Here is a 25,835-nt window from a genome sequence, read left to right on the forward strand (position 1 = left end):
GGAGTAAACCAATGCTGGGGAATGGTAAACCACAGTCGTGAGGAATGGGAAACCACAGTGGTGGGAAATGGTAAAAGCACAGTGGCGGGGAAAGGTAAACCACAGTGGTAGGGAAGAGTAAACCACTGTCATCGGGAATTGTAAAACACAGTGGTGGGGAATAGTAAACCACAGTGGTAAGGAATAGTAAACCACAGTGGTAGGGAACAGTAAACCTCAGTGGTGGGGAATGGTAAAATACAGTGGTGGAGCGTGATGAACCAGTGGTACAGTGTATTAAAACGGTGTTATAGGGTTGTAAACTACAGTAAACACAGTGTTAACTTGTGATAAACCACAGTGGGAGGTAAACCACTTTTAGTATAGCGATAGTTCAGTGGCCATCCACACTCACATCTTGTCAGGAATGGTCCGACCATCGCCTATCAGTAACCAAGAATAATCATAACTCATAAAGTTAGCGTTTAGAAACCTTAATATTTTAGAGAATTTAGTCGTTAAGTCAAGAAACGGCTTTGGAAACCGACAAGTTGAAGATTGAGACACTTATGCAACATATGGGAATCGTTATTTAGGAAACCTTTCCTAAATAAAGATTCCCATATGTTGCATAAGTGTCTCAATCTTCAACTTGTCGGTTTTCAAAACCATTTATCACAACTGTCAGACACTGCATCATCATGGGAACTTGATATCAAGTCATGAAACACCTAAGTTAACGTATTAGAGGGCTAAGAGGCACGTAAGTTCCCCGTCTTGTAATAACATGTTCATTTTTCCACTATAATCTACCTTGTCCATAATTACTGTCACAATTTTCTTTGTCTGTTTTGTAAGGTGAAGTCCAGGATCTTTCCTTAATTCATGGTATAACTTAACAAATCTCTGAGGACAATTGTGTTGGGAAGGTGTGAGCACAGCTCTGACCTCTCAAACACAATTGTCCTCAAAGATTTAAGTTATACCATTGTGTTTGAAAGGTCTGAGCTGTGCTCACACCTTCCCAACACAATTGTCCTCAGAGATTTGTTAAGTTATACCATAAATTAAGGAAAGATCCTGGACTTCACCTTACAAAACAGACAAAGAAAATTGTGACAGTAATTATGGACAAGGTAGATTATAGTGGAAAAATGAACATGTTATTAGAAGACGGGGAACTTTACACCATCTCTAATATTGTAATAAAAAATAAAAGTATCATACAAGGAGGTGCAATGTCTCCATTTTCTTTAAGTCTTACGTCTTCTGTATAGAGGAGGAGGGGAGGGTGATGCTGTTACCTTAAAAACTGCTTGTATATGCTTATTTACTTCCTATTTAGAGTTCCTTATCGTACAAAGGGGAGTTATATCCTGTTAAAGCTATCATGCACACTTAATGTGTTTTCTTGTTTTTTGCATGTTGTATACAAGTGTGGTACGTAGGAACACAGGCGCATGCTACACCCAGTGTATACCTGCGGAGTATACCTGCGCTTGGTGCACTGACGCATGGTAGTAGCATGCATCGCATATGTTTGAGTTATTCCTGAATGACACACACACACACACACACACACACAGTCACAACAAACACACACACAAAACCACAACAAACACGCACAATCACACACACACACACACACACACACACACACACACACACACACACACACACACACATGCATGACTTACGTGCACACCCGCAGTGTGCACATGATGGTAGGTTGCCTGCTCCTCACAGTGAAAATTTTTATTCACATTTCTTTGTTTTTGTTACTTTGTCCTGTGTCACAGTACAGTTTAAATTGACAACATATTCAACAGATCAAAAAAAGAGTATTTTTTTCATTTATAACGCATATCTATAAAGCTTTATCTCATCAACGAGATTATTTCTAAGTTATTCAAAATTAGTAACGTAAATAATATTAATCACTTAGTGTATCAGATTCTTAAAATTTCAACTTTTATATCTATCAAAGTTGCTCTAAAAAATATTTGTCAAGTATAAATTAGGTTAGTCATAACACTCCCTATTTTCTCCCTATTCAACGCCAGTTGGCCTCTGCTTAACGCTATTTCCACCCTTCAGGTTACCGGTACTTTACAACAAATCCAACAGACGCAGCAGACTCTCACCACAGCAACACAAGCGTCAAATGCTACACTAGTCAATAAGCAGTACAACAGTCCTATAGCACTCTACTCCCAGGAGAACGTTCAGGAGGCGATGAGGACTCAACCTTCCCCAGCCCACACCCCGTCCATCAATCCGTGAGTATCAACACACCTGACCGACACCAAGCAATCCTCTCTCCCACAGGGCTTGTAGTGGTTAGAACAGTGTTATCACTCTATCACTCTTATTTGAATGTATGCTTTGCTAGCCAAACACTCTTCGGGTAGTGTTTGCCAGCCAGTATTGTGGTGTTGGTAGAGAACGGGACTGCGAGACCAGGTGACGGGTAGGTGGGTGTGTGACTAGGTTGGAATGTAGATCTGAGAACTGCACGGAATGATGTTGACTGTCAGTTTTGTCTCTGTATTAATTGAATCGCAAAGCTCAAAGAATGTAAGGATTTAAGAACAAATGAAAGTACAGCCATACCTGCATATTACTCAGCACTACGTATAAGCTTACGTAAATTTCTGCTCGAGCGAAATTAATGTTGGCAATTAATCTTCCCACAATAATAAGCTAAAATGTCATGATATAGCTTTACATGCTTGAAGATTAAAAATATATTCTACTAGAGCTATTTGAAACGCTGGAGCTTCAGTCTGTCTGCAAGAGGAAGTGTGAGGCATGATCAATTCAACATCAATTTTAAGATAATCAACTTTACATTGCTTGCAATACATTTGTTTTTCAGTATTTCACACGTGTATATTAAAGTGACAAGAGAGAGTCCCGTGATATAGAATATTAATGGTAAAAACCCGACAAGAAGATGAATAAGACACACGTGCATCATTTAGGAACCTTCATCGAGGACATGTCTCTCTAATCAGTGGGTTTTACTGCAGACGCAGAAGACACGAGAAAGTACTTTGAGGCGATCAGTCCCTGAGCCCAGATGAATCAGTTGGAGACAGTGCAAGACGTTGAGAATTAGTTAAAGGTGATCAGCCTCTCACCCTAGAGAGGAGGTACTCCATCCATCCAAAGTGATCACCTGATATTAATTCTCCACGTCTTCCACTGTCTTCAGGTAATTCGTTCGAGGCCCAGGGACTGATCACCTGGAACTACTACCTCATATCTTCTACAGTTCATGTTATTCCCCGTATCTGACTGATACAGCCACTGGTTAACGAAACGTTTCCGCAGTAAAGATTCACGAGTATTGCACAGGTGTCTTATTCAACCATAAGAGTACTCTGCGTGATTGTTTATGGCGGAACTCCGTAGCTGTCAGACGCAGGAACACTCTCCTCAGATTTGAAATTACTTCTGTTTACGAGCTGGAGACAAATGTTGCCCGCAAAACAGTCACGTTTATCTTTGTATTAATATTGGTATAATTACTGACAATACGTTAGGTAAAAGGACACAAGTGCAACTAATGTGACATTTTATTGCGGCAACGTTTTGCTCTCCAGGAGCTTTGTCAAGCCGTAGCGGCTTGATAAAGCTCCTGGAGAGCGAAACGTTGACACAATAAATGTCACATCAGCTGCACTTGTGTCCTTTTACCTAACACGTTTATCTTTGATAAGCTTTTGAAGCTGATCGTATTTTTTTTTAGTTTCACAAAGAGTTTTCGGAAACAAAGGTTCGGTAGATTTGTTTTTAACCTCTTCTATAATCTTTTTTTTTTTTTTTTGCTGTTAAGCCTTAATACAAAATAAATTAAATATCATTTACATATTCGTATGAAAGTCCCTTTTTTTTCCTGGACCACAATGGTAATAGCAGGATGACTTTTAGACTTTCTCTCTTCCCATGGATTTTGTTTCTGATGGCGGTAGTGTAGTAGTGGGTAAGTCACCACTGCCGCTGCCTGTAATTCAGTACGGCTTCACCAGCCCACCCTGCACGATGTCTCTTAGTTGAGCCCCCTTTTGATTTTACAGTTTATAGTTTTATTTTTATTTTTTCTTAATCTCTTCAATGTCTGTCCTCTCTTTTTGTTCATATATTTTTTTTAATTTAAGCTTATTTTTTTTTTTTTTTTGCTACGCCTAATGCTAAGAATGTACTGGGCAGCAGCTTTATTAACAATATGTTTAAAGTAGGAATTAACAGCTAAGCTAATCTTGGCCTCGCTGCCATCTGAAATTCTCAGGGCTGCTTCCTCCGCCGCTGCTGATGCCGCCAAGGCCATTAGAAAAGTGAGGCAAGTGGACTAAATTTTCCCGTGCACTGAATGATCAGGAATGACTATAGTAGGCGTAGTATATTCTAACCTAACCGTGAGAAGATCTGTTTCCAGGGAGTCAAGAGAAGAGCGAGTGCTTGTATCTCTTCCTGCTTAATGGACTCGGTGTTCCAGCGTAGTTATTGCAGTCGTAATGTACTGTATACTGATGCAAAGATTTTGAGCTTTTCCAGCAGACTGACTCAAGTCCTTTACTGTGCAATACAGGTTTCAGACGATATATAAAGTTTAAATCTGCTTCGTTTGATCACAATAAAGGATATGTAATGAAGTCCTTGTCGTCACTAGTGATACAAGAGTCAAAAAATGATGCTCTTATGAAGGTGACCGCTGGAAGGCTTAATATCTTGTTATGTGCTGTTGAGAATGTTAAGGTGGATGGCTTGCATACTCACCATCGTGTAGAGCCTTGTTCGTGTATTAATCCTGCTGCTTCCACCTCCACTAAATTTGTTATTCCCTGTCGTGTGTCATCCTACAATATACTGTTTTATGTTGTCTGAAGTGAGGCTATATAGGAGTAAAATACTGGGAATATAACAGCTCCCTTTTATTGACATTATGGAAGCTGCCACCCATCCATACATTCAACACAAGTTATTATAAGGGATGGTGGAATTACACTGATCGCGTCATATAGATCCAGTAATCTGTTATGATTCTTTATGCATAAGCATTTTTAAATAGCCTTATCATGCACGTATTTGTGCCTTATCTTCATCCCTGCTGTGGAACCCATCAAGTATAACTCACTGTGCCCAGCTGTAATGGAAATTTCGTGATGTTTATAACAAGAAGGCACCAACACTGATAATTCCTATACATCCTCTTACCTGGATAGTTATAGATCCATGGGAAGGTATACTGCGTGCTTGATATCACTCAGTCTTACCCTCTGTGTGCTGTTAAGCCCTTAAAAACTGGTGTCTGTTAACCTTTTTAATATGTTGTGGCAGGTTACAGTGTTCCTCCAGTCTGTGAATATCCTTTTCACCATCCCAGAGACATGTCAGTCTCCCTTTAATTTAAAAATAGTTCGTGTGTATTTTTTACAATACATGTGTGTCCTGTACTAGTGATTTGAATTACTAGCGGGTGTTTGATCCCATTGCTAACGAAGGTGCTCTTTCATATACGGTTTGAATCGTGTTAGAGTTTCGACTGCTGTTTCAAAAATCAAGTTGGGTGGGACCACTTAGTATTAGACTTTTTAAATCTGAATAGATATTGATGAATTTCTTACAGGTACTAAATAATATTAAATATTGTTCTAAATTACGGTAAGAAGTGTTGACGGGGAACTAAGAAGTATTGACGGGGAACTAACAAGTGTTGACCGGGAACTAAGAAGTGTTGACGGGGAACTAAGAAGTGTTGACGGAGAACTAAGAAGTATTGACGGGGAACTAACAAGTGTTGACGGGGAACTAAGAAGTGTTGACGGGGAACTAAGAAGTGTTGACGGGGAACTAACAAGTGTTGACGTGGAACTAAGAAGTATTGATGGGGAACTAAGAAGTGTTGACGGGGAACTAAGAAGTGTTGACGGGGAACTAACAAGTGTTGACGGGGAACTAAGAAGTGTTGACGGGGAACTAAGAAGTGTTGACGGGGAACTAACAAGTGTTGACGGGGAACTAAGAAGTGTTGACGGGGAACTAAGAAGTATTGACGGGGAACTAACAAGTGTTGACGGGGAACTAAGAAGTGTTGATGGGGAACTAACAAGTGTTGACGGGGAACTAAGAAGTGTTGACGGGGAACTAAGAAGTATTGACGGGGAACTAAGAAGTGTTGACGGGGAACTAACAAGTGTTGATAGGGAACTAAGAAGTGTTGATGGGGAACTAAGAAGTGTTGACGGGGAACTAAGAAGTGTTGACGGGGAACTAACAAGTGTTGACGGGGAACTAAGAAGTGTTGACGGGGAACTAACAAGTGTTGACGGGGAACTAAGAAATATTGACTGAGAACTAAGAAGTATTGACGGGGAACTAACAAGTGTTGACGGGGAACTAAGAAATATTGACTGAGAACTAAGAAGTATTGACGGGGAACTAAGAAGTATTGACGGGGAACTAAGAAGTATTGACGGGGAACTAAGAAGTTTTGACGGGGAACTAAGAAGTATTGACGGGGAACTAAGAAGTGTTCACGGGGAACTAAGAAGTTTTGACGGGGAACTAAGAAGTATTGACGGGGAACTAAGAAGTGTTCACGGGGAACTAAGAAGTATTGACGGGGAACTAAGAAGTATTGACGGGGAACTAAGAAGTGTTGACGGGGAACTAAGAAGTATTGACGGGGAACTAAGAAGTATTGACGGGGAACTAAGAAGTGTTGACGGGGAACTAAGAAGTATTGACGGGGAACTAAGAAGTGTTGACGGGGAACTAAGAAGTATTGACGGGGAACTAAGAAGTATTGACGGGGAACTAAGAAGTATTGACGGGGAACTAAGAAGTATTGACGGGGAACTAACAAGTGTTGACGGGAAACTAACAAGTGTTGACGGGGAACTAACAAGTGTTGACGGGGAACTAACAAGTGTTGACGGGAAACTAACAAGTGTTGACGGGGAACTAACAAGTGTTGACGGGGAACTAACAAGTGTTGACGGGGAACTAACAAGTGTTGACGGGGAACTAACAAGTGTTGACGGGGAACTAACAAGTGTTGACGGGGAACTAACAAGTGTTGACGGGGAACTAACAAGTGTTGACGGGGAACTAACAAGTGTTGACGGGGAACTAACAAGTGTTGACGGGGAACTAACAAGTGTTGACGGGAAACTAACAAGTGTTGACGGGGAACTAACAAGTGTTGACGGGAAACTAACAAGTGTTGACGGGGAACTAACAAGTGTTGACGGGGAACTAACAAGTGTTGACGGGGAACTAACAAGTGTTGACGGGGAACTAACAAGTGTTGACGGGAAACTAACAAGTGTTGACGGGGAACTAACAAGTGTTGACGGGGAACTAACAAGTGTTGACGGGGAACTAAGAAATATTGACGGGGAACTAAGAAGTTTTGACGGGGAACTAAGAAATATTGAAGATAGTTTCGACGAATATTTCAATAATATATTTGTTTGATAATGTACAAAGTCACAATGGCACCGGCGGAAATACTATAATGTTGAATAGTAATAAGAACTACGACCTCCAGATACCTGAATTTTCTACTTTTAATTGGACGTAGACAGAAAAACACACCCCAGGGCTGTCACCATCATCAAGCACAGCTTCCGTATAATTAAAAAGGCTATTTACATCGTTTACCATTTACACCAGTTATCATTTATACCATTTATCATTTATACCATGGTATAAATGATCTTTAGTAGTAATAAGCAATGAAAAGAAGCAAGGAAATAAACAGAAAAAACACCAAGGAAAATCTATCCGGTTTATAAAAACACAAGCATGAACAGGCACACAACATATATAAATTCTATCGTACCACGTTAAATATTTGTCAAGAGAAGCACCAAGTTTAACAGCAACAGATCTCTCTCTTGTCTTGTATATACGTCATCTTTGTCGATTTCTCTTCCACTTCATAATCATCTACAGAATCCACGTTATTTCTCGTCATTCTCAGAGTCTAAAAGCGGGTAGCAGACTTTCTAACACCTTGTGTAAAGATGTCTTCTTTCTGGTTTCAGTCGTAATGGTAAACATCATGGAAAAAATTAAAACAATTTAAAAACACAAAAATAACATCCAGACATGTTTTCTCAGCCAACATCGATTTTTTTTTTTTGGTCTCACTTTGCGATGATCTCGTGGTTTATTTTTCATATTTTAATTTATATTAAATTCATCAGATATATCGATATTACATCTTATTTATCTATGGAAGCTAAATAGGGGTATATGCATAAAGAAAACCATACAGATGGTGGCATCAACTGGTAAGTGACTATGTATATCGCATTTTCCGGCATATAAGGCGCAGTAACGTCAGCTACTGGTTACCACACTGTTTCTAAGAAGTTGTAACGCAACGTTAGTAAAAACACCGGTAAAGCGTAACCCGAAGCCTACCAATGACCCTGATCTTGAATTTATAAGGCGCAGGGAGATTTTCCAAGACTTTTTTGTGGGGAAAAAAAGCGCTTCTTATTTGCCGGAAAATACGATACATCACACATTTAAATAGGTGAGAGATGGCTGCATTTTCCTGATTCTTGTAGTCCAAGAATCGTAGGAGCAGAGCGCGGGGGGATGGAGATGCTAATAACAACAGTGACGGCTGTTAAACAGACTTACGTTCCCTGAAACGCTTCTAAACAAAATTTCGTTTATGCAGTGATAGGGTTTTTAACATTTAATTAAACATAATTCTGTGATTTTGAAGTTGATTTTTTAAATTATTGTGTCAGTGATATTTTCTCGCCTTGCTTTTTAAAAAAAAAATAATGCTTGTCAAACAAGATAAATCTACAGTCGAACTTAGTAACTGCATAATATATTTCATTTTGTATGTACACCGAGAGAAGTATATCTCAAAGTATGTGATGAATGGTTTGAAAAACCGACAAGTTGAAGATTGAGACACTTATGCAGCATATGGGAATCTTTATTCAGGAAACGTTTCGCCACACAGTGGCTTCACTTCACATTCTACAAGATTGATGGACTGAACACATCGACTCCAGCCTGAGGGACTGATTACCTGATACTCCTCCTCTCCTTACGCCTTCCTCTTTGTATTGGACTGATGAAGCCACTGTGTGGCGAAACGTTTCCTGAATAAAGATTCCCATATGCTGCATAAGTGTCTCAATCTTCATCTCAAAGTATACACTGGGAGTTTACTTTCATCACTATTATAGGGTTTAAATTACTCTTGAATAAATTACATGCAGTCTTAATGAGCCTCGATAAACTTTAAACCGAATTAACCAACCAAAATAATCGTACAATATCTATAAATCACAATTTAAAAATCAGGAGTGAAATATTTACCCGGCACAGGTAATTTTATACCAGTTATTTATAGAATATTATATTAGTAGAGATAGAAGCAACTTGTGTCAACATAGTATTTCTCTCTTGATTTTACCTGCGTAAGTTGTTAATGTTATACAATTTAATACTTCACTCACCAGCATCCTGGTATATATATATATATATATATATATATATATATATATATATATATATATATATATATATATATATATATATATATATATATATATATATATATATATATATATATATATATATCGTACCGTATAGGTAAAACTTAAGATTTCTGCTTAAATAGTAACGCTCTTCTTGCCCAATAAGGCAAGCGAAAATTTGTGCATGCAGTAATTTCTCAAATATCATTCTGAACCTAACGAAAAACTATATTTCATTGTGTTTGTTTATTATTAAATTACTGTAAACTTGTGTAAAGTATATTTAGTAGGATTAGGCTAAATTAAATTGCGCTTGTTATTATTATTATAATCAAAAAGAAGCGCCAAACCACAAGGGCTATACAGCGCTGCAGGGTAGGAAGGAAGCGAGGGCATCAGGTGGCAAAAGGGAGATGGATGAGTAGTAGGTTATGGAGATCAGTGGGGCAGTGGATGGTGCAGGGGTAGAGGGCAGCAAGAGAAGTAGAAAGGGCTGAGGGAGAGTGCGAGAGATATCATCATCAGAGTTTGTGGAGTAAATCAGTTGTTGTCAAAAAGTCAATGAGAGAGTCCGGATTAAAGGTGGGTCCATCAGGTAGAAGGGAAGGTAAAGAAAGAGAAGCAGAGCATAGACGACATTGGAGGTAAATTCTGCGTGCTCGTTGACAGAGTGGGCAGTCCAACAGAATGTGACTAACAGATACTGGAACCTGACAATTCTCACAGAGAGGAACAGGGTGCCTCTCCATGAGATACCCATGAGTAAGACGAGTGTGGCCAATGCGAAGACGGGAGAGAGTAGTCTCCCAACCTCGACACTGATGACAAGAAGACGGCCAGTAACCTATACTCGGTTTAATAGAATGAAGTTTGTTATTGAGCAGATCAGACCAATGTTTCTGCCGACGGGTGTGAAGGTGGGTAGCAATGACAGCAAAATAGTCCGTGAATGGAACACCTCTATATGAAACTGGAAGGTCATTATCTGCTGACCGCGCAGCAGTGTCTGCCTGTTCATTGCCCTGTTTGTCAACATGACCAGGGACCCAACAAAAAACAATATCTTTATGCTTGGTAGAGATATAGCACAACCAAAGTTGGATACCGAGAACTAGGAGATGAGGTATATCAAATTTTCATATAGCCTGTAAAGCACTAAGGGAGTCTGAAATAATCACAAATGGTGACACAGGCATAGATGCAATACGAATAAGTGCTACAAGAATGGCATACAATTCAGCAGTAAAAATGCTAGCCGAGGGTAGTAAATGCCCATGCACGACACTGTTCGGAAACACTGCTGCGAATCCGACGCCGTCAGAAGACTTAGAGCCATCTGTGTATACAGGGATGGCATGAGAATGAGAGCGGAAGTGGTCAAGAAAAAGAGGGAGCGGAAAGCTACCGTAGGCAGTTGGGCTTTTGTGCAAGGGAGTGAGAAAGAACAGACTCGAACAGCTGGAACTTCCCAGGGGGGCAGGGAAAAGTGAGATGTGACATGAACATAGAAAGGTGGTAACTGAAGGGAAGACAAGAGTGAATGGAGGCGAAGAGAAAAGGGACGGAGCAAACAGGGGCGACGAACAAATAATGTCTATTAATATCGGTGACTGTTCTATATATGGAAGGGTTGCGGAGACCATGAGAGCAAACATAGTAGCAAAGGCAATGGGCATAATGGCGATCAGACAATGATGGAATATTCGCTTCAGGACAGAGGCTCTCAACAGGGGAAGAGCGAAAAGCACCAAGGCATAAATGTAATCCCTGGTGATGGATGGGATTAAGGCTAGAGAGAGTAGCAGGAGAGGCCGCTGAATAGATCTGGTCACCATAATTGAGTTTCGATAAAATTAGGGCTGAATGTAGGTGAAGGAGAGTTCGATGGTCAGCTCCCCATGAAAGATGAGCAAGGGTTTTAAGAAAGTTCAGCTGGCTGTGACAAGTTGCCTTCACAGAGGTAATGTGAGGTTTTCAGGATAACCTACGGTCCAAGAGAAGACCTAGAAACCTGACTATCACATTCAGGGATACATGAGCCATAGAGGTACAAAGGATGATCGGAGATGACAGAGCGTCTAGTGAAAGTAATTTGGTGAGTTTTAGTAGTTGAAAATTTAAACCCATGCGTGGTGGCCCAATGGGAAACACGGTTGACCACATGCTGGAGAGAAACTGTAATGAGGTGACAGTCAGTACCTGCACAAGCAATAGCGAAGTCATCAACATAGAGGGATGACCAAATATTGGATGGAAGAAGAGAGGCCAAATCATTTATAGCAAGGAGAAAAAGTGTTGTGCTCAGAACACATCTGGGGACACCTTCACTTTGGACAAAGTCCGGGGACAGCATATTGTTAACCAAAACACCGAAATGTCTGTCAGTTAAGAAGTTCTTAAGGAAGGATGGTAGATTGCCTCGGAGGCCTAAGGAGTGGGCTTGGGCCAAAATGTTATACCTCCAAGTAGGGTCATATACTTTCTCAAGGTCAGAAAAATGACAATAACTGAATGGTTATTTGCAAATGCATTACGAACATATGTATCCAAGTGCAGTAAGGGGTCTATGGTAGAACGGTTCTTACGAAAGCCATATTGACTAGTGAAGAGACAGTTGTGTGTCTCTAAATACCACATTAAACGTCGATTTACCAGACGTTCCATCACCTTGCAAACTGCACTGGTAAGAGCAATGGGACGGTAGTGGGAGGCATCATGTCCTGTAGTACCCAGTTTGTGGAAAGGGAGAACAATGGCAGATTTCCACAGCTTGGGAAGAATTCATTGTGACCAAATAAGATTGAAGAGTTGTAAGAGGACTTCAAGGGCTGACTGATGTAAATGTTGTAACATCCGGATATGAATGTCGTCTGGCCTATCTGCCGATGATTGGCAAACTGAGAGTGTCGCCTCCGGTTCCTTAAGTGCAAAAGGCACATTATAAGATTCTTCTTTGAGAGGAGAAAAGTCTAAGGGCGCTAACTCTCTGGCAGACCTTGAGGAAAGAAACGAGGGGCATAGATGAAGCCCCTGAGAAATATGGACCAGATGATTACCAATTTCAATGGCAATGTCAAGAGGGTTTCCTATATCAACACCGGCAACCCGCAGAACAGGAGTTGGGTCAGGAGAGTATTTACCACTCAGTTTCTGTACTTTTTTTCAGACTGCACTCATAGAGGAAGCAGAGGTGATGGTGGAAACATAATCTCGCCAGCAAGTGCGTTTAGCGTCATGGATAACATAGTGAGCGACTGCACGCTTCTGCTTAAAATCAAGAAGTCTCTCAGTGGTTCTATTGTACCAGTACCTGCCCCACGCAGCTCGTTTCAAATGTACTGCACGAGCACAAGCAAGAGACCACCAAGGCACTCACTTCTGAGAATGCCTGCCCAAGGTTTGGAGTATAGAATGAGTAGCTGCAGTTAAAACTGAGGACGAGAAGAGGTGTAAAAGCTCATCAATGGAGGACAAAGAAGGACCCTCACTAAAAGCAGTTAGTTGCGACTAAAGGTCCCAGTTTGCAATGATTGGAAAATGATCACTGTCATGTAAGTCTGGGAGAACAGACCAGGTGAAATCTAGTGCAGTGGAGGAAGAGCTCACTGAGAAGTTGATGCAAGAGAGAGAGTATGAGTATGAGGATTAAAATGAGTGGGAGTACCTGTATTTAAAACATGGAGGGGGTGAGAAGCGAGAAAAGCCTCCAACTGAATGCCTCGGGAATCACAGTGAGACCTCCAGAGGAAATGATGAGCATTAAAATCGCCTAGTAACAGAAGTGGTGGCAGTATGGACGAGACAAGAAAGGCAACATCTGGGATAGATAATGCCTGAGAAGGAGAGAGATACAAAGAACAGCCTGTATACCACTTATGCAAGTGGATATGGGTTGCAGTGTAATGCAGTGAAGTACGAACAAATGGCTGATGGTATGGAATATCAGTACGTAGAAGAAGGGCACTTTCATTAAAGGTCCCATCAGAAAAAGGATCTGAAGAATACACTAAATTATAGCCTGAGATGGGAGAGATAACAGCGGAGTGTAATTTTGGTTCTTGTAAGCAAACACCTACAAAGGAAAACTGAGAAAGCAACACCTGAAGCTCACCTGTATTACCCCTGAGGCCGCAGATATTCCACTGTAAATAGGCCATAATTAGTAACGATAAAGATACCAGAAATCTGTAGGTAAGGGTACCTACAGACTAAAGGGGTTTGAAAAGTTCACATGTGGCAGCAACGGAAAACATTCAAGGAGCAAAGGAACGGAGCGCTGTGAAGAAAGGAGTTGTACAGATGGAGGAGAGGAAAGAGAAGGAGCAGGGGGCAAATCAGTGTCCATTGATGGGTTAGTCTCTGCAATATATTCTGAGATAGCTTCAAGTGTTTTGGAATTCAAAGACGTTGTATGGGAGATAATATTGGAGATGGAAGGAGGAGGGTGAGTAAAGATTGGGGCAGTAATGGACTGTGCCAAAGTAGGGGGGGGACGAAAGAGTGGAGGGAACTGGAGAAGTGTGGGAGGGGGCAGAAGAGGAAGAAACTTGGGAGGGGACAGGGGAGGAAGGCACAGTATGAGGAGGAGGGTGAACCTCCGCACTTGTAACAGAGCCATTGAGAGGGGAAGAACCAGGTACAGAGACTGGAAAGGTAAAATGTGGAGATGGAAGAAGGGAATGAGGGGTTAAAGGAGATTTGAGCAATGGGGATTTTTTGGACTTCTGAGAAGTATGAGGTGTCGTATGAGGTTTTGTCGATACTGGGGCTTGTGAGGGAGAACATGAATATGTGAGAACAGACTGAAGTGTTGAAGCAGGGACTTCTGAGCCCAGGACAGCAAAAGAATTAGAGACAGGAGTGACTATGGGAGGGGTAACCACAGAGGAGGTTGCAGAAGATGGGACCCCAGAAGGGGGGGTACATTTAGAATCACAAGAATAAGAAATACAGGGTAGTCCCCCTTGGAGGCGGAGATGAGAAACTGCTATAGTATAAGGGAGACCTTCTGCCTCTTTGAGGCAGCAGATTTCTCGCTCATTTAAGTAGACTTGGCAAAAGCAAGAGTAAGAAGGGTGAGCCTCATGACAATTAAGGCAAGAGGGAGGTCGACTACAAGATGTATTAGAATAGTCATCGGCACCACAGACTGGGCATTTGGCTATAGATCTGCAATATTTCACTGGGTGACCAAATCGCCCTCAATTTCTACACTGTTGCAGTATAGGGATCACCTTTCAAACCTGTAACTGATGTCCTGCTACATAAACAGAGGATGGGAGTTCACAGCTGTCGAAAGTTAATTGAGCCACACTGCAAGGGTAACATCTCCGCCCACGGGCAGGAAGGACATTAGTGTCTACTTTGAGGATTGGGAGATCTTGGAGTTCCAGCTGTTCGAGAATATCATTGCCACATGTCTGGAAATTCTGTTGGACTATGGTATGGGGCAGAATAACAGTACCACTACAAGAATTGAGGGAATGATGTTCTTCGATAGTGACAGGAATAGTAGCAATATGTGAAAGAAGGGAAAGATCATGAACTTGGGTAGCATTCTAGTCATTGATGATGCATGTACCGCTCTTGAGAGCATGAAAGGAAATATCTCTACCAACATGGCATAGGAGCGCCTTGCCAATACTATGGTCGGAAAGATAGGCCATAGAGGAAGTCGGTCGTAAAGAATTTAGTCCATTGTGCATTCTGAAACTGAGCGTGGAAAGGAGTGCATGGGGTTTCCGTCTTTTCTGAGTAGAATGAGAAGGTGGCAAAGTATCATCATCAGGCAGTTGACGTTGGCGTTTAGGAGTGGGACCAGAGTTGGTCCGACGTTTTGAAAATTTGCCGCACTGTAGAGGAAGAGGCCGGAAGCATAGCCAAAGGAGAGCGGAGGTCAGACAAATCGAAGGAGTCAGTCAAAACCCCGGCACCTGAAGCTGGTGATGAAGCAGCACCAGCAAGAGGTACAGGGGCTTCAGGAGTGTCTGAAGAGTGATCAAAAAACGAGGCAGGGTCAGAACAGGGTGCAGTATCAGTAAGGGGCCTGGGGGTAGCAGGGTCATGGACTGGGTCTTCCATGGTTAGGTTACTTCTTTCCTTTTGTTTTTAAGAAAAAAAAAGAAAGAAGAAAAGAAAATAAAAATAAAAAAAGAATAAAAAAGGGAAGAATGATGAGGAATAGTTCCTAGGATAAATGAAAGGGCCGGAAATCTCCCTCCACGCCCAAGAGGACCTCAGCACCACAAGTAGTGCAGATGTGGCGTGGAACTAGTGCCATACCCTACCCTTCATGCCAGTAAACCAGCAGTCTGGGATAGCAACCTCACATTTGCCGAGCTACCTCAGTGGACAAAAGAGAGGGTGGCTGGATATCCACCACAAAGCATACCTCCTTTGGCCACCACCCCCGGAATCCAAAAGGAGGCCTCCAGAGATACACCTGTCACCCAAAAGACACCCACAGCCACCCCTCGAGAGACCAGATTCCACGGCAAACTACACCATCGCCAAGAATCTCAATGGAATGGGATTGACCCCGGTACCCTTTCCCTTACCTAGGAACTAGTGTGCCTGTGGGAAGAATCCCAAAGGCCAAAAAGAGGAAGGGAATAAGGGAGGGATGGGGAGGAGGAGGAGGAAAGGAAAAAGGGAGGGTAGGGAGGATGGGATAGGGAAGGGGGGATTGGGGGGTAATTAGGTTTGGTCTGAGGAAGGAGACCAACAGGTCTAATTCCTCAGACCAAGAGCCTCTTCACCACGCCAAGGAGCCCCCTTGAAGAGGATTGCGCTTGTTATAATAAGGTTATAAGGTTAAGTAAGTTTTCTAAGGTTCTTTTGGTACAAAATAATTATATTTCTTACATTAACATAAATGAAAAAATATATATTTAAACGTATAAGAGAAAATTTTAGAAAGAACTTAATTTTAAATGAGTTCTTGGTATATATATATATATATATATATATATATATATATATATATATATATATATATATATATATATATATATATATATATATATATATATATATATATACATATATATATATATATATATATATATATATATACATATATATATACATATATATACATATATATATGGGAACGCGACTCGACCCTAAGACCCTCCGTATTGCAGTGGCTCTGCGCCTTGCTGCCCCAATTCACACAGAATATATGTGTATTTGCGGCGAAGTGCAAGCAGACCAATACGGTCTACATGGTCTTAACTGTTCCAAAACCAAGGGCTGGCATGCAAGACACAATGAGGTCAACGACATCATTAAGAGAACCCTTGCTACAGCTGGATGCCCTGCCGAGAGGGAGCCACGATCACTTGCAGCAAACAATACCCACAACCCAGCAAACCGCCCCGACGGGATCACCATCTATCCTTGGAAGAATGGCAAGCTCTTAGCATGGGACTATACCTGTGTGTCCACACTGGCTGACACCTATATCCATCACAGTGTGGGGCGACGGGGAGGAGCTGCTGACCACAGGGAGGAGTACAAGATCAGCAAGTACAGGGACATTAGCCAACAGTATCAATTTGTCCCAGTGGGATCAGAGACCTTGGGATCATGGGGAAAAAATGCCACACGTTTCCTTAAAGAATTGGGTTCCAGACTCATCGACACCACCAGGGACCCAAGGGCAGCCACTTTCATGTTCCAGCGCCTCAGCGTCGCCATCCAGAGGGGAAATGCTTGCTGCATACTTGGTTCACGTCCAGCCTCGGAGGAGCTGGAGGAAATTCATCATCTTTGATACATTGTGCCATTGTATTCATGTTTATGTTTTTTTCTGTAAATGTATTTTGTTTATTAATAAATGTTCACATAGAATATAAATATAGGGGGTGGTAGGAGAAGAAAATATTCAAACAGCTCCGGGGAGAACCTTGAGTTTTCCCTGAGGTACGTTTATTGTCTTCTCTGAGGATGAGGGTCCCCATTCCAGCTATAGAGGTGGTACTTCTCTATATATATATATATACAATATATATATATATATATATATATATATATATATATATATATATATATATATATATATATATATATATATATATATATATATATATACATATATATATATATATATATATATATATATATATATATATATATATATATATATATATATATATATATATATATATATATATATATATATTGCAATTGAGGTTGTACATGGGAAACTAATCTTCAGCTTAAAAAATAGGACCAAGACTGAAAAATACCATCTAAATGGACATCCAATTTCTTTATTATTAACGTTCCAGATGGACCATTATCCATCTTAATCTAAAATTACAAAAAGAGTGATTCAGCATTCAAAGTCATTTATAATTATAATTAAAAATTAATTTTGAAACAGTACAAAGTTATAATAGAAGTATACTTAAACAAATTAGAACTATATTTAAGAAGAGATAAATGAAGAATTGTTGTTGTTGTTGATTCGCCGGTATTCTCCCGGCCCGGGCCTTTTCCAAGTGGTGGCCCGGCCTTGGCTCCCTGTCTAGGGAGTGTCTGAGACCTAAGTCTGCCATGGAAGGAGGCACAAGTACCTCCTCATCTTTGGGACCAACTGTCCCCAGGCCTAGCCACAAGCTAGGCCTCTCTGGTCTGCCATCCCCGCCCCAAGGGGGCGAATGGGAATGACAGTCTTATGAGCTAAAGGCTCGGACTCAGGCACCTACCCTACCCTAGAAGGGTTAGGCATGGTGTCGATCCGAAATGCAGAAAAATAATTATAAGGCATAATTAATTTTTTTAATGGACAAAGTAAACAAAAAGTAATGTTATGAAAAATTCCTTTAAAAAATACAAAATAATCAGAATTATTCTATAAAACTAACATACAAGATTATATGAAAATAATTACTATTTCAAATTATTAACAATAAAGAATTTAACTGATTTCTCCTGGATATTAAGTTCTGACGTCCAGTTCTATATATCTAAGTGTCCCCTAAACACATCTTCAGAGGTAGACTAAGGAAGGCTGTTAACAGTGAGGAGTTGCATTGATTCTTCATAGTTATTAAGTTCTGGCTTCAACTTACGTGAAAATAAAGACTCGAACAATCTAGGATCCAGGGAATTAGAACATTTATTAGGATTTTTAAATTGCTGGAGTCTAAAGGATGATTTAAAGCAAATGAATGTTTCTTTCTTAAGTCATGTGCATTGCAAGAGGCTACTAAAATGCCGGGAGCAAGTAGCTAGTAACTCCCTTGTCCCGTTTACATTACTAAATGTAAAATGACGAAAAACTTTGGGTCACCCTGCTGTGGTGGGAGACGGCCGGTAAGTTGAATATATATATATATATATATATATATATATATATATATATATATATATATATATATATATATATATATATATTTATTTATTATCACACCGGCCGATTCCCACCAAGGCAGGGTGGCCCGAAAAAGAAAAACTTTCACCATCATTCACTCCATCACTGTCTTGCCAGAAGGGTGCTTTACACTACAGTTTTTAAAACTGCAACATTAACACCCCTCCTTCAGAGTGCAGGCACTGTACTTCCCATCTCCAGAACTCAAGTCCGGCCTGCCGGTTTCCCTGAATCCCTTCATAAATGTTACTTTGCTCACACTCCAACAGCACGTCAAGTATTAAAAACCATTTGTCTCCATTCACTCCTATCAAACACGCTCACGCATGCCTGCTGGAAGTCCAAGCCCCTCGCACACAAAACCTCCTTTACCCCCTCCCTCCAACCCTTCCTAGGCCGACCCCTACCCCGCCTTCCTTCCACTACAGACTGATACACTCTTGAAGTCATTCTGTTTCGCTCCATTCTCTCTACATGTCCGAACCACCTCAACAACCCTTCCTCAGCCCTCTGGACAACAGTTTTGGTAATCCCGCACCTCCTCCTAACTTCCAAACTACGAATTCTCTGCATTATATTCACACCACACATTGCCCTCAGACATGACATCTCCACTGCCTCCAGCCTTCTCCTCGCTGCAACATTCATCACCCACGCTTCACACCCATATAAGAGCGTTGGTAAAACTATACTCTCATACATTCCCCTCTTTGCCTCCAAGGACAAAGTTCTTTGTCTCCACAGACTCCTAAGTGCACCACTCACTCTTTTTCCCTCATCAATTCTATGATTCACCTCATCTTTCATAGACCCATCCGCTGACACGTCCACTCCCAAATATCTGAATACGTTCACCTCCTCCATACTCTCTCCCTCCAATCTGATATTCAATCTTTCATCACCTAATCTTTTTGTTATCCTCATAACCTTACTCTTTCCTGTATTCACCTTTAATTTTCTTCTTTTGCACACCCTACCAAATTCATCCACCAATCTCTGCAACTTCTCTTCAGAATCTCCCAAGAGCACAGTGTCATCAGCAAAGAGCAGCTGTGACAACTCCCACTTTGTGTGTGATTCTTTATCTTTTAACTCCACGCCTCTTGCCAAGACCCTCGCATTTACTTCTCTTACAACCCCATCTATAAATATATTAAACAACCACGGTGACATCACACATCCTTGTCTAAGGCCTACTTTTACTGGGAAAAAATTTCCCTCTTTCCTACATACTCTAACTTGAGCCTCACTATCCTCGTAAAAACTCTTCACTGCTTTCAGTAACCTACCTCCTACACCATACACTTGCAACATCTGCCACATTGCCCCCCTATCCACCCTGTCATACGCCTTTTCCAAATCCATAAATGCCACAAAGACCTCTTTAGCCTTATCTAAATACTGTTCACTTATATGTTTCACTGTAAACACCTGGTCCACACACCCCCTACCTTTCCTAAAGCCTCCTTGCTCATCTGCTATCCTATTCTCCGTCTTACTCTTAATTCTTTCAATTATAACTCTACCATACACTTTACCAGGTACACTCAACAGACTTATCCCCCTATAATTTTTGCACTCTCTTTTATCCCCTTTGCCTTTATACAAAGGAACTATGCATGCTCTCTGCCAATCCCTAGGTACCTTACCCTCTTCCATACATTTATTAAATAATTGCACCAACCACTCCAAAACTATATCCCCACCTGCTTTTAACATTTCTATCTTTATCCCATCAATCCCGGCTGCCTTACCCCCTTTCATTTTACCTACTGCCTCACGAACTTCCCCCACACTCACAACTGGCTCTTCCTCACTCCTACAAGATGTTATTCCTCCTTGCCCTATACACGAAATCACAGCTTCCCTATCTTCATCAACATTTAACAATTCCTCAAAATATTCCTTCCATCTTCCCAATACCTCTAACTCTCCATTTAATAACTCTCCTCTCCTATTTTTAACTGACAAATCAATTTGTTCTCTAGGCTTTCTTAACTTGTTAATCTCACTCCAAAACTTTTTCTTATTTTCAACAAAATTTGTTGATAACATCTCACCCACTCTCTCATTTGCTCTCTTTTTACATTGCTTCACCACTCTCTTAACCTCTCTCTTTTTCTCCATATACTCTTCCCTCCTTGCATCACTTCTACTTTGTAAAAACTTCTCATATGCTAACTTTTTCTCCCTTACTACTCTCTTTACATCATCATTCCACCAATCGCTCCTCTTCCCTCCTGCACCCACTTTCCTGTAACCACAAACTTCTGCTGAACACTCTAACACTACATTTTTAAACCTACCCCATACCTCTTCGACCCCATTGCCTATGCTCTCATTAGCCCATCTATCCTCCAATAGCTGTTTATATCTTACCCTAACTGCCTCCTCTTTTAGTTTATAAACCTTCACCTCTCTCTTCCCTGATGCTTCTATTCTCCTTGTATCCCATCTACCTTTTACTCTCAGTGTAGCTACAACTAGAAAGTGATCTGATATATCTGTGGCCCCTCTATAAACATGTACATCCTGAAGTCTACTCAACAGTCTTTTATCTACCAATACATAATCCAACAAACTACTGTCATTTCGCCCTACATCATATCGTGTATACTTATTTATCCTCTTTTTCTTAAAATATGTATTACCTATAACTAAACCCCTTTCTATACAAAGTTCAATCAAAGGGCTCCCATTATCATTTACACCTGGCACCCCAAACTTACCTACCACACCCTCTCTAAAAGTTTCTCCTACTTTAGCATACAAGTCCCCTACCACAATTACTCTCTCACTTGGTTCAAAGGCTCCTATACATTCACTTAACATCTCCCAAAATCTCTCTCTCTCCTCTGCATTCCTCTCTTCTCCAGGTGCATACACGCTTATTATGACCCACTTCTCGCATCCAACCTTTACTTTAATCCACATAATTCTTGAATTTACACATTCATATTCTCTTTTCTCCTTCCATAACTGATCATTTAACATTACTGCTACCCCTTCCTTTGCTCTAACTCTCTCAGATACTCCAGATTTAATCCCATTTATTTCCCCCCACTGAAACTCTCCTACCCCCTTCAGCTTTGTTTCGCTTAGGGCCAGGACATCCAATATATATATATATATATATATATATATATTTCTTACAAACTTTATATTATATCCTTATTTTCCATTTTTTTTTCGAATAATTACAAATATGTTTTTTGAACCTCTGTTTTCAACTTTTATCCTGCTACTTTGGGTATTATTATAAGTATTAAGATTCTTTTTAATACAAATCATAGGCTGCCTCTATCTTGTATGTGTGTATTATGCTATTTGTAAGTAATATGACAAGTTTGTGTGTGGTATCTTAAGCTGCTGGTAGAGGAAGACTGGTCGCTAGGGCATGTTAGTACTCCACTGTGTGCTTGTAGTATCTACATGTCAAAGTGACTGTTTACGTGCATACATTGTTAGTCGTAACCTTGAGTACTATAGGAATGTTTTATCTGCTCAGTGTATATGACTTACGTTTTTTTTAATGACTATAGGGCGTATTGTATATGTATACGGCCAATAAAACTAGTTTTGGTGTAATGATAAAGAGGAATGCATTTTAATAATGTGGCAAGATCAATGTGTATTAGTTTCAGGTTAGTCCTTGAGACTCATTCCACGGGTAAAAGTATTACTGTAGGAATGAGAGGCCTCGCCAAAAGCATCCTGAATCCAATATTCGATATTCTTGCCACATGAGTAGATTTTTCAGCACTTCCCGCTTGCAGCTGTAGCTCAACTCACTAATATTCTGTCACTCTCTGTTTCCTCCTGGGTGGCTGACGGATGTAACACCGTCAACCGCAACAACTTGTGTCCACCTCGGCCGTCCTCGCCGTCACCACCGCACAACGCTCGTCACGGTCACATCCACGTCTTACACTTAACCCTGTGTTCATCCTCACCACCACCTTTACTTACCCATAATTCTCTCTATTCGCCCCTCATTTTGTCTGAGACTTTGTATTTTGTCCATATTACGTACTCTCGCATGTTGTTTTGGCTTTGCTCCCTTCCTATATTTATAACAAATATTTTGCTCAACATTTTTGTTTTTGAAATGGGTTTAAAAAATGTAATTTCCTATATTATTATGCCGATTTTTCTCTCTCATTTGGTTCTCCCTGCACTTAACATTGTGTGTCTACCTTACCTTTACCATGCTCACCTTTGCCATGTTCACCGTTACCTTTGGGATAACCTGTGGACACCTGCGCATTGTTCTACAAACCCATCGTTAAAACTAACTCAATTTTCACTCTGAACAATTAACGTGAATCGTACATTCACTGGCCTGTACAATTTTTTGGCTTATGGTTGCCTGCCTGCTGTCTGGTGTGCTGTGTCTGGTGTTGGGACTGCCTGCCTGCCTGCCTGCTATCTGGCGTGGTTGCCTATTCTGCTGTGTCTGGCGTGGTTGCCTTCCCTGCTGTGTCTGGTGTTGGGTATGCCTGCCTGCTGTCTGACGTGGCTGGTTGCCCTGCTGTATCTGGCGTGGCTGCCTTCTCTGCTGTGTCTGGCGTGGCTGCCTTCCCTGCTGTCTGGTGTTGTGTGTGCAGCGTCAATAAGCCCCAGAAGCACATGGGACTCCGCGGAATGCCCTTGACGTATGACCCAGAGCAGAGCGCTACTTGGCAGATTATCCACGAGGAAGAAAACTGTCAGCTCATCACTGAGCATGGCCCCACTGAATCCAAAGTCTACTCCATTTAATCAGCCTCACCGCCTTCCTTACCCTTGCACAGCATCCACACCTTAGCCACTAAAGCTTGCTAATATATAGATGATCATATAGCCATTTATGCTGTATTTGGTAACCAATGTCTTACCCTTAGTATGGCGCAGCTGCGCACGCGCCGGCCCCATTTGACACTAATTGTCAATTTGATTTTAATCCCTACTTGATAATGGCTACATCGATGATCCCTAATTAAAAAAGAGAAGTTTATAACTAGACATAATGTATTAATGACTATTTGTCTCTGTTTAATCATAATGTCTGAACTTTACTGTACTGTCTTTATTAATTGGTGAGCATTTCGTTGCATGCTAACCTGTGCATAATTTCCGCCTTTTTTTTTCTTTCCGCCTAGCACCCCAATCCCCGCACACAAGCCCGTGCAGGTGATCCTCAACCCTTCCAAAGAATATAATCCCCAGTCAAGTGCCACCTGGCGCGCCCTTCAGGAAACTGACGCGCCAGTCGATCCTCAGAAGATAGCAAACTACACATCTCTGAAGGAACATGATCCCATCTACTCTGAAGTGTACACGGCGCCCGTGGCCCCTAAACCAGGCCAGAGACCACCAATTAGAACCAACGCGCTGCCTGGCCCACGGTCACCGGTCTCCGAACTCTTGCCCACCCTTATGAAACCGAGCAGTGAGACGCTGATAGACCCCAGGACCCGAAGTTTCCTGAGTCCACCCAAGACGGGTCTTTCTGCTGTCCTCTCCGCCACCCTAGCTGAGAGCAGGCCAGTGAACCAACACATAACCACCGATCGCGAGAAGATTCCAATGTATGAGGTTAGTCATTTTTCTAGTTTAATACACATTAGCAAATGATTCATAAGTATATCTCTGGCTAATAAATGTATATTTACAAGAAATATAAAACTGACGACAATATTTTTAGACTTGTTAGATACGTGAGCTCCCAAAAATTAATCACTCGCTCAGATTAATAATGGAAATTAAAAATATTTGAATATATATTTTTCGTTAATTGTAAATTAAAGGAATCAATAACAAATATTCTCTTAGTCTGAAGGTTTAAAAAATGTTCACTTACATATATCTATTTTGTTGCGATCTCACTAAATGACGTCATGAAGTCAGGATGTACTAAATCTGGTTTAGGATGTGCATTTAAGACAGTTTAAAACTGTTCATGACATGAGTCAGGCCATAACATGTTAAAACTGTTCATGACATGAGTCTGGCCATAACATGTTAAAACTGTTCATGACATGAGTCTGGCCATAACATGTTAAAACTGTTCATGACATGAGTCTGGCCATAACATGTTAAAACTGCTCATGACATGAGTCTGGCCATAACATGTTAAAACTGTTCATGATATGAGTCTGGCCATAACATGTTAAAACTGTTCATGACATGAGTCTGGCCATAACATGTTAAAACTGTTCATGACATGAGTCTAGCCATAACATGTTAAAACTGTTCATGACATGAGTCTGGCCATAACATGTTAAAACTGTTCATGATATGAGTCTGGCCATAACATGTTAAAACTGTTCATGATATGAGTCTGGCCATAACATGTTAAAACTGTTCATGACATGAGTCTGGCCATAACATGTTAAAACTGTTCATGACATGAGTCTGGCCATAACATGTTAAAACTGTTCATGACATGAGTCTGGCCATAACATGTTAAAACTGTTCATGACATGAGTCAGGCCTTAACATGTTAAAACTGTTCATGACATGAGTCTGGCCATAACATGTTAAAACTGTTCATGACATGAGTCTGGCCATAACATGTTAAAACTGTTCATGACATGAGTCTGGCCATAACATGTTAAAACTGTTCATGACATGAGTCTGGCCATAACATGTTAAAACTGTTCATGACATGAGTCAGGCCTTAACATGTTAAAACTGTTCATGACATGAGTCAGGCCTTAACATGTTAAAACTGTTCATGACATGAGTCAGGCCATAACATGTTAAAACTGTTCATGACATGAGTCAGGCCTTAACATGTTAAAACTGTTCATGACATGAGTCTGGCCATAACATGTTAAAACTGTTCATGACATGAGTCAGGCCATAACATGTTAAAACTGTTCATGACATGAGTCAGGCCTTAACATGTTAAAACTGTTCATGACATGAGTCAGGCCTTAACATGTTAAAACTGTTCATGACATGAG

At 40.9% G+C, this 25,835-nt stretch overlaps 1 protein-coding gene across 8 annotated transcripts in view; it reads left to right on the forward strand.

Annotated features, from left to right (window-relative positions):
- LOC128703343 (PDZ_signaling and DUF4749 domain-containing protein Zasp66) overlaps positions 1-25,835 on the forward strand; it is a 325,662-nt gene that overhangs the window by 285,928 nt on the left and 13,899 nt on the right. For 5 of the 8 annotated variants that reach the window (XM_070085325.1, XM_070085330.1, XM_070085328.1 and 2 more), the window contains 3 exons: positions 2,077-2,258; positions 4,274-4,324; positions 24,027-24,462. In XM_070085325.1, the coding sequence (XP_069941426.1) occupies positions 2,077-2,258; positions 4,274-4,324; positions 24,027-24,462 (669 nt within the window). The remainder of the gene's footprint in view (positions 1-2,076; positions 2,259-4,273; positions 4,325-24,026; positions 24,463-25,835) is intronic. The other 3 variants (XM_070085326.1, XM_070085331.1, XM_070085327.1) reach the window with 2 other exon arrangements.

Source organism: Cherax quadricarinatus, chromosome 15 (assembly GCF_038502225.1).
Source record: "Cherax quadricarinatus isolate ZL_2023a chromosome 15, ASM3850222v1, whole genome shotgun sequence".
NCBI lineage: Eukaryota > Metazoa > Arthropoda > Malacostraca > Decapoda > Parastacidae > Cherax > Cherax quadricarinatus.